The sequence below is a fragment of the Morchella sextelata genome, assembly GCF_020137385.1.
Source record: "Morchella sextelata strain SCLS chromosome Unknown scls_11, whole genome shotgun sequence".
Taxonomy (NCBI): domain Eukaryota; kingdom Fungi; phylum Ascomycota; class Pezizomycetes; order Pezizales; family Morchellaceae; genus Morchella; species Morchella sextelata.
In genome coordinates, this window is record NW_025408626.1 from 702,064 (window position 1) to 715,878 (window position 13,815).

Genomic DNA, 13,815 nt, shown 5'->3' on the forward strand with positions numbered 1-13,815 from the left:
TACAAGGGAAACTGACCTGCTTGCGCTCTACACACGGAGAAAACATCGTTTGCGGATAGTCTCAGTCTCCGAACAAGACTATGCGCTCAATTGACGACCCCCTTCGATACCAATTGGGCCATGGGTATCTTCAAGCGATAATGATATTGCACACCAACCAATTGACAGTCGCCAAACGACTAATTACATCCAATCGGGAACCTGAGATCTACACGGTTAGGGTACATGACCCATCACTCGGCCGGCCGGCGCCAGTGTTTTTTATCCGTTCCGACCTGCCCATTTAGGCTCTAACACCTGTAACTTTCTGAGTTGTTTTCTTTTATATTTCGGATCTTACCAGCCCCGCTATATCTATCCTCAAAAGATGCCAGAGATCAAGGAATATCTACTTTCTCAAGCTAGCGCAATACACAAGTGCATAGATTTCCTGTTCGCTTCACAGAACAAGCAATCTTGGCGACGGCAACCCCATGGGGAAAAAGGTCGCTTACTATCTTAGGCCGAGGCTACTAGAGTACATGTGACGAATGTAGCGATTGCCAAGGCCCCCTTTTGTAAGTTTCAACACCACCTGGGTAGGGATATATCGTCATTACTATTTACACATCCCAGGTTAAAAGTATATGAAGCGGGGAATGTCCGGTTGGATGCAGGGAGGTCGGGGGCAAATTTAGGTCTCAAGTTTGCTGGCACAGCTAACACCTATCACTGCTTACAGCTCAGCTCAAGACAAGTAAAAAACGGTCAAAATAAAGAAGCCCCTTAGGCGTTAAATCTCTCCAGGTACCCGAAACAGCGCCAGGCCAGGTACCGGCTTTTTGGCTTATCCTGTCGTCTCCTTCGATTCGGGGGGATCGTAAACTGGAGATTTGACAGGATTATGAGAAATGATGGAAGATAATTGGCTGATTAATGATAGCCTGTGGAAAGACCCGTAGTTTCCGAGTGGGGTTATTAAAAAAAAGCAAGATAATTTTCCGGTCATATGGATCCAATCTGAAACTAGTTGCAGCCTGCAGCGTTAATTATTTTCTACCTTTGGTTCGGTTTTTGTTGTTTCTGTTTGTGCAACGCCTAATATCAAGTTACATCCAATGTTCACATGCATAGGAAGGTTTCTGCACAAAGTCTCTATGTGCAGATCATTTCTCGTATTGTTGTTTTCGAACAACACCTGCCTATCCCCTTGGGCAACATGTGATGCCGAATTCTAAGAGATTGGACAATAACAATACGACGAGGGTTCTACAACTGCTATTCGTTGCGTAATGTAATGGTATTTTCTCCTCTGGGAATAGCCCTCACAGTTAAATAAATGTAAAGATGGCCATTCACCCCCGTAATGCCCTTGAAATCTGTGTACCCCACTTTAAATGCTCTCGTCCCAAAGTTTATTTATCAAGCTCCCTTCCCCGGAATGGAGAGAATCTCAAGGGAGACGCGAAGAACGGTTACGGTCAACCCACTCGTCCTCTTCATCAACAAACAACAAACACCTTTCTCGTTAAAACATGGCTATTACATCGAGCAAAGGCACTGATGGTGAACATATCGAGGCCGCACCTGTCCAGAGAAGGGGCAAGTTTGCTAGGCACTGCAGGCAGCGGTGGTGGGTCTGGTTGGCAGCTTTCTGCTTGTTTGTTTTGGTCATTATGATCATTATGTGAATATCCCCACAGACCATACCAACTTCAAGTTGGTATTTCAGTTACTAATCTATCAAATAGTGTTTACGCCATCCTCCCTGCTGTTGCTCAGAAGGAGCTCGATCAAACACATCTTACCCTCCACAGTTTGGAGATCCGGAACCCTAACGCCACTTCATTCTCCCTATCCATCAATTCAACCATATCAGGAGCCTCAGGGATCGCAAGTCACGCAAAACTGGATCCTATGACTGTCAACTTCTATCTTCCGGACTCAGAGGACGCCTTCATGTCGCTTCCGCTGCCTGAGATCAGTGGTGGTGGTGATATTCCAATTATTGTGCAGGATAAACGCACCGAGATTGCCGATATGAAGCAGTTCGGAGGCTTTGCTGGATTGTTGCTTAGCAGTAAGGACTTGAGCTTTGATATAAAGGGACGAACCACAATTCATGTAGGGAAACTTCACACCAAGGTTAACTACAATGAGGTTGTGGAGTTGAAAGGTTTGTGAATTCTGCTGGAGGGCGAAATCAATACGCAATCACTTATAAGTATCCATTTAGCTGATGGCTTATTCTTGACATTAGGTTTCAATAAACTTGAGGGGATGGAAATCCAAAGTTACAGCATCATCACCAACGACTCCGATGCCAACCTCGGCGGAAAGGTGTTTATCCCTAACCCCACAGTTGCAACAATCGAGATGGTAAATGCTCCAGTACCCTCACTCCACAAACTTAGACTAATAAATTATATCAGGGGAACGTGCACATTGCTCTATCGCTCAACGGTCAGGCTCTCGGCTCTGGTGTGATTCCCAATCTCACGATTTCACCTGGTGATCGCCAATATGACTTCAGGGCCAACTTTACTGAAGCGGCCATGAGGTCACTTATTGGAGTCATTGTGACCGGGAATGCTGCACTGAACGTGGTGGGCAATGGAACGGAGGTTGACGGCATGGACATTCCTTGGCTTACAGCCCCTCTGGGTGCCTTGAATGTTACTGTGCCAATAGTTACTTCTTCTTAACAGCATGAATTGTGCACGTTGAGTGCTTGGTAACTGTTTGTATTCCTTTATGAAAATGATACTAGAAAAGGCGATAAGATAATTAATGAAGGCAAAAGACCGAAAGGTTTGTGTTAAATAATATGTATTTTTTCTTTATATATATTTGATTTTTGGTTTGTGATTATATTGGAGTACATGTAGTATCTACCATTCACGCGAATGAAATGCTTATGACTTTGTAGGTATTATATCCTATGAATTAATATATACAAACAGTTTTATTATTGAATGGATTTATCTTCGTATACGTCTAAGTCACGTGCGTCACGCACATACGTGAAGCTAGCTGATCCTCTTGAAACAAAGAAAGTACATAAAGTAACTGAGCCTGAGAATCCCAACACGGGATTCGCCACAGATCTGAAGCGAACAAAAAGCCTGGATTCGAGTGAATGAATCCACAAAGCACTGCCCCGCTCATACGAGACCGCTCGGGGCAGGGAAAGGGTGCAAGCAGTCCTACAGTCTTCTGTTCCATGAGCTACATATATATTCTACTCTGCTTGAGATGCAGGCACATGTATCCTACATGACCTAGTAATTTACAGAGAAAACGGGTATTACGGGAGTAGTATCCCATAAACCGTCGAGGCAATGCTGACACCTCTTTCACAAGGCCAAGACGTGGCTAGAGCCAATAGTTTCTGATAGTTTTGCTGATCTCTTACTCGATTTTGCTGTGACCTTTTGTTTCACAAGAGGGGTGTCAGCGTTGACGTTTTATGGGATAAAATCGAGCTGGAGAGCATCGAGAAAAATGCAGCATGTAGTTCCATGTTCTTGCTGTGTGCATCACACCGCATTTGGGTAAAAACTATGGCGGATCCACTCCCATCTTTGATACTGTATATCGATTAACTACTTTCAGTACATGGTACTGAAACTCTAATAGTGGACACTAGAAAAAATGTCCCAGACATGCCAGAATTATAACCTTCTGGACTAACTCCGTGCCGGATCCACTGGGGGTCCTCAAGCTGTAGTGATCCGGGTATGTATAATTGTCAATCTAGTTATTATCCATGAAATGAATGTTAATCTAGTTATGAGTACAGCCATATAATTACATCAAGATAGCATTAATTATGTATAGTCTATTCTATGCTGCAGGATATAAGTTACTTGAAGAAGTGTCAGCAAATATAAAGTATTTAAGCCATCATTTCTGAGAATTTCGAGCTATATCGAAATTAATAAGGGGAAGACTTCATTATCACTGCTTACCATTTAAACCAGAAACAAGTCATTAATCCTCCTCAGGACCTTCGCAAACTTTGCATGTACACCAAAATCCGTAATTTTCCATCAGAGCTTCCCTCCTGTTTTTTGTCCCCATCCTCCAGTCTGGTCTGTAGCAATGCGTAATTTCTTCACCAGCCTTTTTCACGACTCTTGTTAGTTTCCATTCGGATGCTCTCACGTCGTCACAGCCACAACCCCAATAAAAATATTCCAAATCATCAATTATCGAGCCAAAAATTTCTTGCCCACCTCAATATCACGATCAGTCCAAAACCTCATCAGTTTTTCTTCCTCGCTCCACTCCCAGTGAGCATTCTCTCCTCCTAGGCACGAATGGTTTAAGCGGCTTGACATCTGGAAAATCCCGTTTATCATGCCCTGGTCATCAAGGACGAAGGTGTTCGTTTTCCATATGCCAAGAACCGCAATATCCTCTACTGTGAGAGCTGTATCAGGAGCGGGTTGAGAATTGCATAGGCTCAAGTAGGCAATTTTTTGCTCTGATGATAAGTGCGAGAACGCACGGTTTAGCGAGACGATCTTTGCGGTTGCTGGCGCATCTTCGACAGTGATTATTGGTGGTTCCTGAAAGAGTGAGGTGCCGGCGGGAATGAATCGTACGGCGAATACAGATTGGCCCTTGTTGGGGACATCAAGGATCACGAAAGGAGATTCAGTGGTCATATTGGTTGATATGAGAAGCAAGTCAATAAAAGGGAGCCTTGGAATCAAAGCAAATAAACTTGAGAAAACGATAGACAGTAAATATTAGGAACTGTAAAAGAGGAAGAGTGATAAAATTAAGGGGAAAGGAGGAAGGAGAATAAGTACTAGAAGAAGTCTCATGATCGAGCCCCGTGCAACGGAAGAGAATTCGCTACTGGCAGCTTCACGATGCTGGCTGGCGTTGTCGCTTCGGCTTTTTGCGGTTTGGTTCATGGCATGCACTTCCCATATCTGGCCCGTCCCTCTCTATCTACGGAAAAGTCGATAGGCAGATAGGTAACTACACGACAGTGAAAACGTGCGGCAGTCAGGTCGGAATTGAGCTGTATTTATTTACTCCCCAAGCACTGTCTTCTCATCAGCAATAACCCGCCTTCCGGTTGATTATGATGCGTCCTTTCACTGGTGTAACATTTGAGGGATTTCGATCCCACACGTCAAAAGAGGATTGGATGAGTTTAGAGCGGGCCTAAGAAGCTTTTTGTGGTGTTTCAGCCTTATCGGAAACCGGAGGAATGTTCTGCTTATCCTTTAGCCAAGTTTGGCTAGTCTCTTAAAAAAAACCGAAATCGAGTGAGTTTCTGTGGTCCAAATATTTCTATACATACAAATACATGTAAAAAAAAATGTACCTATCGATAAATACTCTGTCGAAGTACCTTTAGTCGCCTGCCTTTACTTGTGATACTCGAGATAAGAGGTATGTAGGGAGTTTTCATTTTCTTCGGACAAGTGTAAGTTCCGGTTCGTAACGAGTGATAGAAAGTGAAGCAACAGGTCTTGGCATCTGGCCGCGAACGCTAGGTGCTAGTGCGGGGGGACTACATGTAGCTTGAATTTCTAAATAGGATAGTCAGGTATCTCTGTCATCACGAAAGGTTTCTATTGGCTGGTTAGTTACCTCCCATCTCTAGAGTATAGTCCGGTGGGCTACAGCTGTCGATACACAAAGAATTGGTGCATTAAGGGAGACAACATGCATGTTTTCATGCATGTTTTCTTAAGTCATCAAACCACGAGCTCTGTCATGATATATAATAGCCCCTCTGACCAACGTTATAACCTTTATACTTTCCATCAATGGTTCTTCTTGAGCTTTTCCGAAACTAACACTTCACGCGAGCAAGGAGGGGCCCAGCCTGCCGCTGCGCGGCAGGCGGCCCCGACTGCGTGCGAGGAATCGATCTCTATTCCGAACCATTGTATAGAGCTGTATGTTCAATTCGAAACACCATTGTATAGAGCTCTATGTTCAATTCGAAACACTAAATAGAGCTGTGAGTTTTCTGGATCTTTACATACTTTTCTTTTGATATCGGCGGTTCCTCGAACTGATGTTTAATTTTATATGCGGCCGGAGGCCGCTCCTCACTAGTATTATATAAAACCGAGTGGAAGTCGAAAGAAATATTGGCCAGGATGCTGATGTCTGCAAATGTAACCACGTTTATGTGTGTAGTTGATGGTACTAACTGGATTAGCTATTTGTCCTGTCCTTCGAACTACATGGTATGGTAGTAATCTCCCTAGCACTACCAAATACTTTCTTGGTAGAATTGCTTCGGAAACCGTTATTTTTGTTAAATGCCATCATTACGCACAGGTTTTGTAGACCAGATCACGTGATTCGGTTTTGACTATCGATCGATATACATCGACGTATCTTCCAAATTATCGGCCTTTGAGATAAACTGTGGAGATAATCCGGAGAGTTTACCGAGAATTATATACCCCGCTTGCTCTAGTAATTGTTTGTTGATTATATCGATAGCCATCAACAGCGACTTTCGCGATTTCACTACAAATCACGTCAACTAAATCATTGCAGCGGTTCGCAGATTTGTACCTTCCCCAAGGGAATCGCATCACCATATAGATACTTGATGACACCATCCAGTAATAATGTGAAGATCTTGCAGAATATGGACAGAGTACCTTCGGAGCTGGACCTACAAGAGTTCGGTCTGCTATCTGTGTACGTTCTTGTTGCTGATAAGGCAGCTGGGGAGCTCCGCTGGATAGTATGGACAGACTAACATAGGCTAAAATGACGGAATTTCAACGATAACATTGTGAATATCTGCGATGGGAGGGTTGTTCCCTTAGGCTTGAATACCGGGAACCAGGAATTGACACTGTTGATTGCAGCGGCAGTAGGATTCGATGTGAATATATATACTCTTGCTGCCGCCCCGAAAACAATGCTGAGACACAATTCCAAGAGAAACAGCTCTATAGAGTATTTGTTTAACCTGTCGCTATAATATTGTCTTGGGTTTTGCAAGCAATAATAATGAGTACCGACAAATCCAGCTCTAAGGCACCGTCATCTCACATGCCAGATGTGATTGAAAAGCAAGCCATCGATGGATCAGCGAGCTCTAGTTTTGACGACACGAGCAATGAGAGCGGGCTGGTAGAGGGCGACTATGGATCACAAGGAGGTCATATCTTTGAAGATGAGCAAGTCGCCAGTTATTGGAGAGGTGTTTATGAGAAGGCAACGTATGAGGGAAGACATCGTTTTGATCCTTCTTTTAAGTGGACTGCCAAGGAGGAAAAGAAACTCCTTCGCAAGGTAATCCTATCTTATGTGTCATCTGTACTCCCTTATGTCATGCTAACCTGAATTCGACGTTCTAGATTGATTGGAGGATCATGTCATGGACTTGGGTAATAATAAACCCAACATTTTGCATTGTTGGTGAATCATTAACATTCGTCATTAGATCATGTTTTGCGCCCTAGACTTGAACCGCAGAAACATCAATCGTGCTATCAGCGATAACATGGTAATTATACTCACCCCTACTGGCTTGAGAATGAAGGTTTCTTAGATCGACAACAGCAAAGCTAACCACAACAAAAGCTCGATGACCTCGGTATGAATACCAATGATTTCAACTATGGACAAACTGTGAGCCTAATTCCTCAGCCTTTGGCTACTCGGATTATCTAACATTTACGGAATAGATATTCCTAGTATGCTTTCTATCTGCGGAACTTCCTAGTGGTCTCAGTAAGTCACATTACACTGCTATTAATAATCGACGCATCTAACTTCAGCCAGTCAGCAAGAAAGTAGGACCAGATAGGTATTTCTCCAACCACGACATAGCGATTAGATCAACGCTAATATCCATACAGATGGATCCCCTTTATCATTGTCTCTTGGTCGTTAGTCAGTGCTTCTCAGGCTGGCCTTTCTTCGAAAACCGGATACTATTTGGTTCGAGCTCTTCTAGGCATTTTCATGGGAGGGTTTATCCCGTAGGTTACCTGGAAGTATATCTTAAAGAAATCACTAACCTTTTATATAGAGATGCTGTTTTATATATGACTTATTTTTATGTAAATATTTGACCCTTCTACACACCATAAAACCACATTTACTAATTAGGATTTTCTCGAGATAGAAATCTAAAGAGCTGTTAGTTGCATAAGTGCCCTTCCAGGGAAGTTTTACTTATAGCTTTAGGCCAATTCGGTTAGCATGGTTTTGGACAGCCATCAGCACATGTAACATCATTGGCTCATTCCTAGCGGCGGGTATTCTTAAGATGCGCGGGATTCGCGGATGGGGTGGTTGGCAATGGCTGTAAGCAAATTCACTCTTTACCTTATGAAGAGATACAATTGACCAAATTTTCAGGTTCTTGATCGAGGGGACCATTACCTTTATCATTGGATTTGCCAGTTGGATATTGATGCCCCCAGGTGTTTCGCCATTTTGTTGCTATTAAATTATATTCATTCAGCTAACACAGACCTCTCTTAATAAATCAGGGCCTACGCAGACAGCAAACTGGGCTAGGGGGAAAAATGGTTGGTTCTCGGAAAAAGAGGAACTTATTCTAGTTAATCGACTTTTGCGCGACGATCCATCCAAAGGTTTGTAACGTCTCAACTGTTATCAATGCTCTGGCGGATGCTAATATTGGCGGCATCAGGTGACATGCATAACAGACAAGCGGTTGGCCCTGTCAAACTGTTGAAATCGCTCAAAGACTACGATTTATGGCCTATGTATATTGTGAATATATCAAAACCTTAACATCGGATTCATGGTATAGCTGACAGACGAATAGCTTGGCATCCTTGTCTATATTCCTGCACAACCTCCCGGAACGTACTTATCCTTAAACTTGCGCAATCTCGGGTTTTCTGTTTTTGAGTCAAACCTCTTGACAATTCCGAGTCAATTTTTATTTATGGTTAACGTAGGCACTACAAGCCCAGTCTTCTCTATAAGGGTGTTTACTAATATCTTCTGTGCACTGATAGCTCTTGATAATTTCAAAAGTAAGCGAATGGGTGAATGAGCGAAGCTTGATATCATCAATCAGCAATATATGGATCTTACCATGGTTGATTGCACTTGTGGCCCTGCCAGATGATGCTAGCCCATGGGTTCGATATGCTCTATTAACAGGGCTACTTTCATACCCATATTGTCATGCCATCTTGGTCGCCTGGTGTGTTTCTTTCTAAGATACCTTAAAGCTACTGAATCACTGTCGCAGTACTAACCTCAGCCTCTCAGGAACTCGAGAAACTCAAACACTGTGCGAACAAGAGCTGTCAGTGCCGCTTTGTATAATATGTTTGTTATCATTCCTAGAACTAAAGCCAACAAATATATGCTGATGAGATTTCAAAATTAGGTTTGTGCAAGCTGGAAACATCGTCGCGACTAATATTTATAGAGATGATGATAAGCCACTATGAAAGTCCCCTCTTGAAGCAATCTAAAGGATCTCACTAATAGACCGAATAGATCGTAGAGGAAATAAGACTCTCCTCGGCATATGTTGCTTCAATATTGTCCTGTTTTGGATCATCAAAGGTTATTACATCAAACGAAATGCAAGACGTACAAGAGTTTGGGAAGCAATGTCAAGAGGTGAACAGGCGGAGTACATAGAAACCACAAAAGATGAGGGTATGAAGAGATTGGATTTTAGATTTGTGCATTAGTTTATACTGGAGAACGGTAGCGGTTCTTGAGGAGTCCAGGTACCACGTATCTTGTAAATAATCTTGGTGGAATTTGTACACAGTATGCACGGTCTATACTAGGCACTAGGGATAAGTCAATATATCTTACAGTGATATCTTGCAGTGATCACGATTATCTTATCAGATTCTTGGTATTTTTGCGACACAAACCGAACCCTGGTTCCTGGGTCTTGGCAATGCTTGTTTGTCAGCCGAGATAGCCGCATTAGCATGAATTGGGTTAGACGATGACGCAACAAGGGATGAGATATCTGCATACGGTATCAGTAGTACGCACATGTAGAACCTTTATGTACCGGGGGTTGTGGGTTAGTCTGAAGAACGCTTTTTTGGCGTATGATTGGTTGAAGCTGCAGAAAATGATACTTGGCGCCAGAAAAAATACTTGAATAGGCTACCCCCCATCTTTTGCAACGCAACCTCCGAGACCGCAATTTGACTGTTGTTTGCACCCAGTTTCATCAAAAAACACTCCCAACAAGGGCTTATGAGCTCACAATATTACCTAGAGGAAGCTGGGAGCCAGCGCTATTCTGCAGTTATTTTTTTGTATTTTTAGCAAAATATTTAGATTTTTGAGTGAAGATATATGAAAGTTCTTCAGACTTTTTTCCCCATACAAATTTGGTGCGCTAAGGCCGGTGTGATTGATGATAATTGGTTGTCATTCGTGGCTCCCATATAAAATCCCTGCATTTTCAACCAATGAAGCAGAGTTCTTCACATTAATGGTGAACACCCGGTACTCATGGGCTGGGGTAACTGGGTTTCCCCACTGGGCTTCCCCGCGCGTACGGGTAAGGGCGAGAATCTGTAACTCTGGGGGTTGATTGGTAACCTTCGGCCAAGCCTCGGCAACCTTCTCTATCCAGCTGCCAAAGTACTTCGAGTCATAAAACCGAAGCTATTCGATATCCGCTCAAGTTATTGAAACCCAAAAACCATACCTGTCGTCAAGATGTATACCGCTACTGAGCTCTACCCCAATGCTGAGGTCGGCAATGCTGTACATGAGTATTGCATCAACCACTCAACAGCTGTCCCAAAGTACATCGATGAACACCGTAATAACACTATTGAATGGGCCACGAAGACAAATAATGATGCGGATATGATGATTAACACCCTACAGGTATGTATAAACTTCTAGTCGGTGGATATAATATATGTACTAGAGCAAGGCCTTTCCTATCGTCTTCTCTTACGGCGTGTTTGATCGAACTCATTGCATGATATTGCAATGTTCGAGCATTGCAATTCTATAGGCTTTAGATTTCTGTCACTAACTTAGGTGTTGTTATAGGCACAGTTCTTGATATTCTTCGCAAGAGCACAAGGCGTTAAACGAGGTAAGTCGCTTTAATATCTTGTTTGCTTTTTTAGACGACCTATCCCTCATATATATCTATGAAGTCTGAGATGTGTTTGACCAGCAATCTATGTTGTTCTTCACAAATCTGCTTATCGTTCCTTTATTCTCCTCCGGCATATCAACATGCAATTATATCTTCTTCGACCTTCATTTAGACGATATTGACGAATTCACAAGTTCTCGAAATCGGTATGTTTACAGGGTATTCAGCGCTTGCTTGGGTTGAGGCCCTGAAAGATGAGCCCGATGCAGAAGTAAGTATATACGCCTAGGATTAATTACTTTTTTGTGACACGCATTAATATTAGGCTGCATTTGCTGATTGGTATTACAAAGATCGTTTGTCTCGACATCCCGGGTCAATCTACCGACTTTGCCAAGGAGACATTTGTCAAGACAAAGGTGGATAGCATTATTAAGGTCATCGAAGGAAATGCTGAAACAAAGTAAGACATTTAGCAAGTGACAATATTTCTCGTTAGGCAAGATCCTTGAATTATGCAGCGACTTGCACAATTATCTGATCTCAGCTAATCTATCATTACCGCCTTCAGCATTGACTCTCTTGCTGGTCAGAAATTTGACCTCGTATTCATCGACGCAAATAAGGACGGCTACGTAACATACTTCGAAAAGGTTCTCAAACTCAACCTCTTGTCGCCAAAGGGCATCATCATTGCGGATAATGCTTTGAAACGTGGTCTAGTTGCGGATAACTCAGAACGCAATCCAGCTAGCAAGGATGAAGGTCAAATGGGAAACTACTTGTAAGACTTTTGCTTCTTGATATTTTGAAAAACAACCGAAATAAGGAAACTGATCAAGAGAATTTAGGCATATTGACAGGTTCAATAAATTTGTCAAGGATGACCCAAGAGTGGAGCATGTGCTTCTACCTGCCTTTGACGGATTGAACATGATCAGATTGAAGTAGGCTGCGGTAATATACCGCCGATGAGTTAAAGCTTTGGTTATTTTCCAGTCTAAACCTGTTGGTTAAGGGAACGTTCCTACATTGAGTTATGTAGTTATATTATAAATTAAACGCGGTACAACAAGGGTATACCATTGATAATTCGCACTCATACATGTATAAAGATCTGCACTACTAGTAATAATACATGTAGAGTACATATAGTTAGTGCTCCAAACTTCAAATCACAAATATGTGAGTACTAGTGTCGCACTTATGTACTTAATTAAAGCAGAAAAGCGCGTTAACCTCGTTATTACGAATCGGATTGAGCGCTGAAGGGCAACTACATGTAACTTGATAACGGCTGCCTAACCCCTCTTCCCCTCATTATAAATTTCGGGGGCCGGAGTAGATGAAACGGTTCTTTCAAAAATTGCTACCACCCCGCAACCAGTTGTTAATATCCTACTACACGACTCTAGCTCTGTTCCATAATCTCTATCTGAACTTCATCATAAGCAATACCGCATCCTCATCGAAGCTAATGCTACATTCATATCATCTACAAGTACTACATTACTTCATAGCCGGGCAAACCATATCAAACTCTCTGTTGGACTGATTAATCGAGCTTCAGAAATGTTTTCAAACTCAAGTCCCTTGTCTCTGGGCCGGGTCATCATTCATCAAATTCAGAGAAGCACTGCCTTTTATATCTCATAGTTGATCAGCTATCTGTCTGTAGTAATTCCCCTGCGGGCCAGACAATAAGAAATATGGCAAGTTACTCCATGGTACGGAGGTTAGTTGTTGACTAGATGCACCGGAATATGTGTCGAGGCAAAACATGGAAGACCCATGTGTTTGTATATGAAAGTGGCATGACACCGCAGTATAGCACTCCGTGGTTCTACTCGTTGTGTGTGCATCGTCCACGACCACGATCTGCAGCAGTTTAAGGGGATAGAGTTGGACAATCAAAGACAGGATATATGCTCTCCATGAGGAAAATGTTCAGGCTGATTAGAGACTACATAGATGGATATTCCGACCCAAACATATGGACTGGATGGTTAGGGAACAAGTGATCTATCTTGATGATACCGGGGTGTTCCCCAGCTGCCTGGTCCATAGAGGAACGTTCCTGATGGTCGGTGTTCCCCTATCGAGCAGAACACTTACCAGTCGGTTTTATCACGCTATATTCTACCTTCACCTAGTAGGCATCAAAAGCGGATATATTGGGTTTTCCCTCAAGAAACTGAAATGGGGAATTCGGTATGCTTGTCAGCGACTGATCTCATTCCAGATGACATAAAGCTAGGCGTACGTTGGCTCTTCTGGGCCACAAGTAGCGCTCCTGGCCATGATGGCCCGACGGTGACCTTCAAGACCTCGCCTTGAATGGTTATGAAAAGTAGTTTACGTGGGGAGATGGCAAAGAAAAACGATGCGCCTGCTCTAAAGAAGGGTTGAGGGGGGGATCGCCAGTAGACCATAGCCTATGGGGTGTTCTTACCTTGGAAACTTACATATCATCATACGCAGAAGCTGTAAGAAGATGGAGCGTTATATACGGGCGATTTCTAGGAATCTTGATGATTTAAACAATGTGGGCATGGACCAGGCCGAGTGATTAGAAGTGATGGACACAGAAAGCGGGTGACTCTTTGTGAGTTCAGGGATATGCTTGCAACACAACACAGCACACAACACAAACCCGACAAGCTTCTTTCCCCCTTGCGGCCCGATCGGGAGCGTCTCCCGCTCACTAGTTCTCGCTTCAACAAGCGCTGCGGTTAACTCTATCTGTT

The 13,815-nt window shown here is 43.0% G+C and overlaps 4 protein-coding genes across 4 annotated transcripts; 3 read left to right on the forward strand and 1 right to left on the reverse strand.

Annotated features, from left to right (window-relative positions):
- Positions 1-1,514: 1,514 nt before the first annotated feature.
- H6S33_001619 (uncharacterized protein) lies at positions 1,515-2,684 on the forward strand (the record flags this gene model as incomplete). Its single annotated transcript, XM_044832966.1, has 4 exons — positions 1,515-1,666; positions 1,731-2,155; positions 2,240-2,358; positions 2,412-2,684. 4 exons carry the CDS (start codon positions 1,515-1,517, stop codon positions 2,682-2,684), a joined length of 969 nt encoding a protein of 322 aa, XP_044693680.1.
- A 1,506-nt stretch (positions 2,685-4,190) lies between these two features.
- Positions 4,191-4,652, reverse strand: H6S33_001620 (uncharacterized protein; the record flags this gene model as incomplete). The annotated part of the gene is made up of 1 exon (XM_044832967.1): positions 4,191-4,652. One exon carries the CDS (start codon positions 4,650-4,652, stop codon positions 4,191-4,193), a length of 462 nt encoding a protein of 153 aa, XP_044693681.1.
- A 2,335-nt stretch (positions 4,653-6,987) lies between these two features.
- On the forward strand, positions 6,988-9,671 carry H6S33_001621 (uncharacterized protein; the record flags this gene model as incomplete). Its single annotated transcript, XM_044832969.1, has 15 exons — positions 6,988-7,272; positions 7,338-7,367; positions 7,424-7,486; positions 7,564-7,611; positions 7,668-7,713; positions 7,765-7,789; positions 7,842-7,964; positions 8,015-8,045; positions 8,111-8,124; positions 8,173-8,292; positions 8,347-8,411; positions 8,481-8,585; positions 8,645-8,720; positions 8,783-8,823; positions 9,472-9,671. 15 exons carry the CDS (start codon positions 6,988-6,990, stop codon positions 9,669-9,671), a joined length of 1,272 nt encoding a protein of 423 aa, XP_044693682.1.
- A 1,000-nt stretch (positions 9,672-10,671) lies between these two features.
- Positions 10,672-12,019, forward strand: H6S33_001622 (uncharacterized protein; the record flags this gene model as incomplete). The annotated part of the gene is made up of 6 exons (XM_044832970.1): positions 10,672-10,845; positions 11,017-11,062; positions 11,263-11,339; positions 11,422-11,531; positions 11,640-11,852; positions 11,920-12,019. 6 exons carry the CDS (start codon positions 10,672-10,674, stop codon positions 12,017-12,019), a joined length of 720 nt encoding a protein of 239 aa, XP_044693683.1.
- Positions 12,020-13,815: the final 1,796 nt, after the last annotated feature.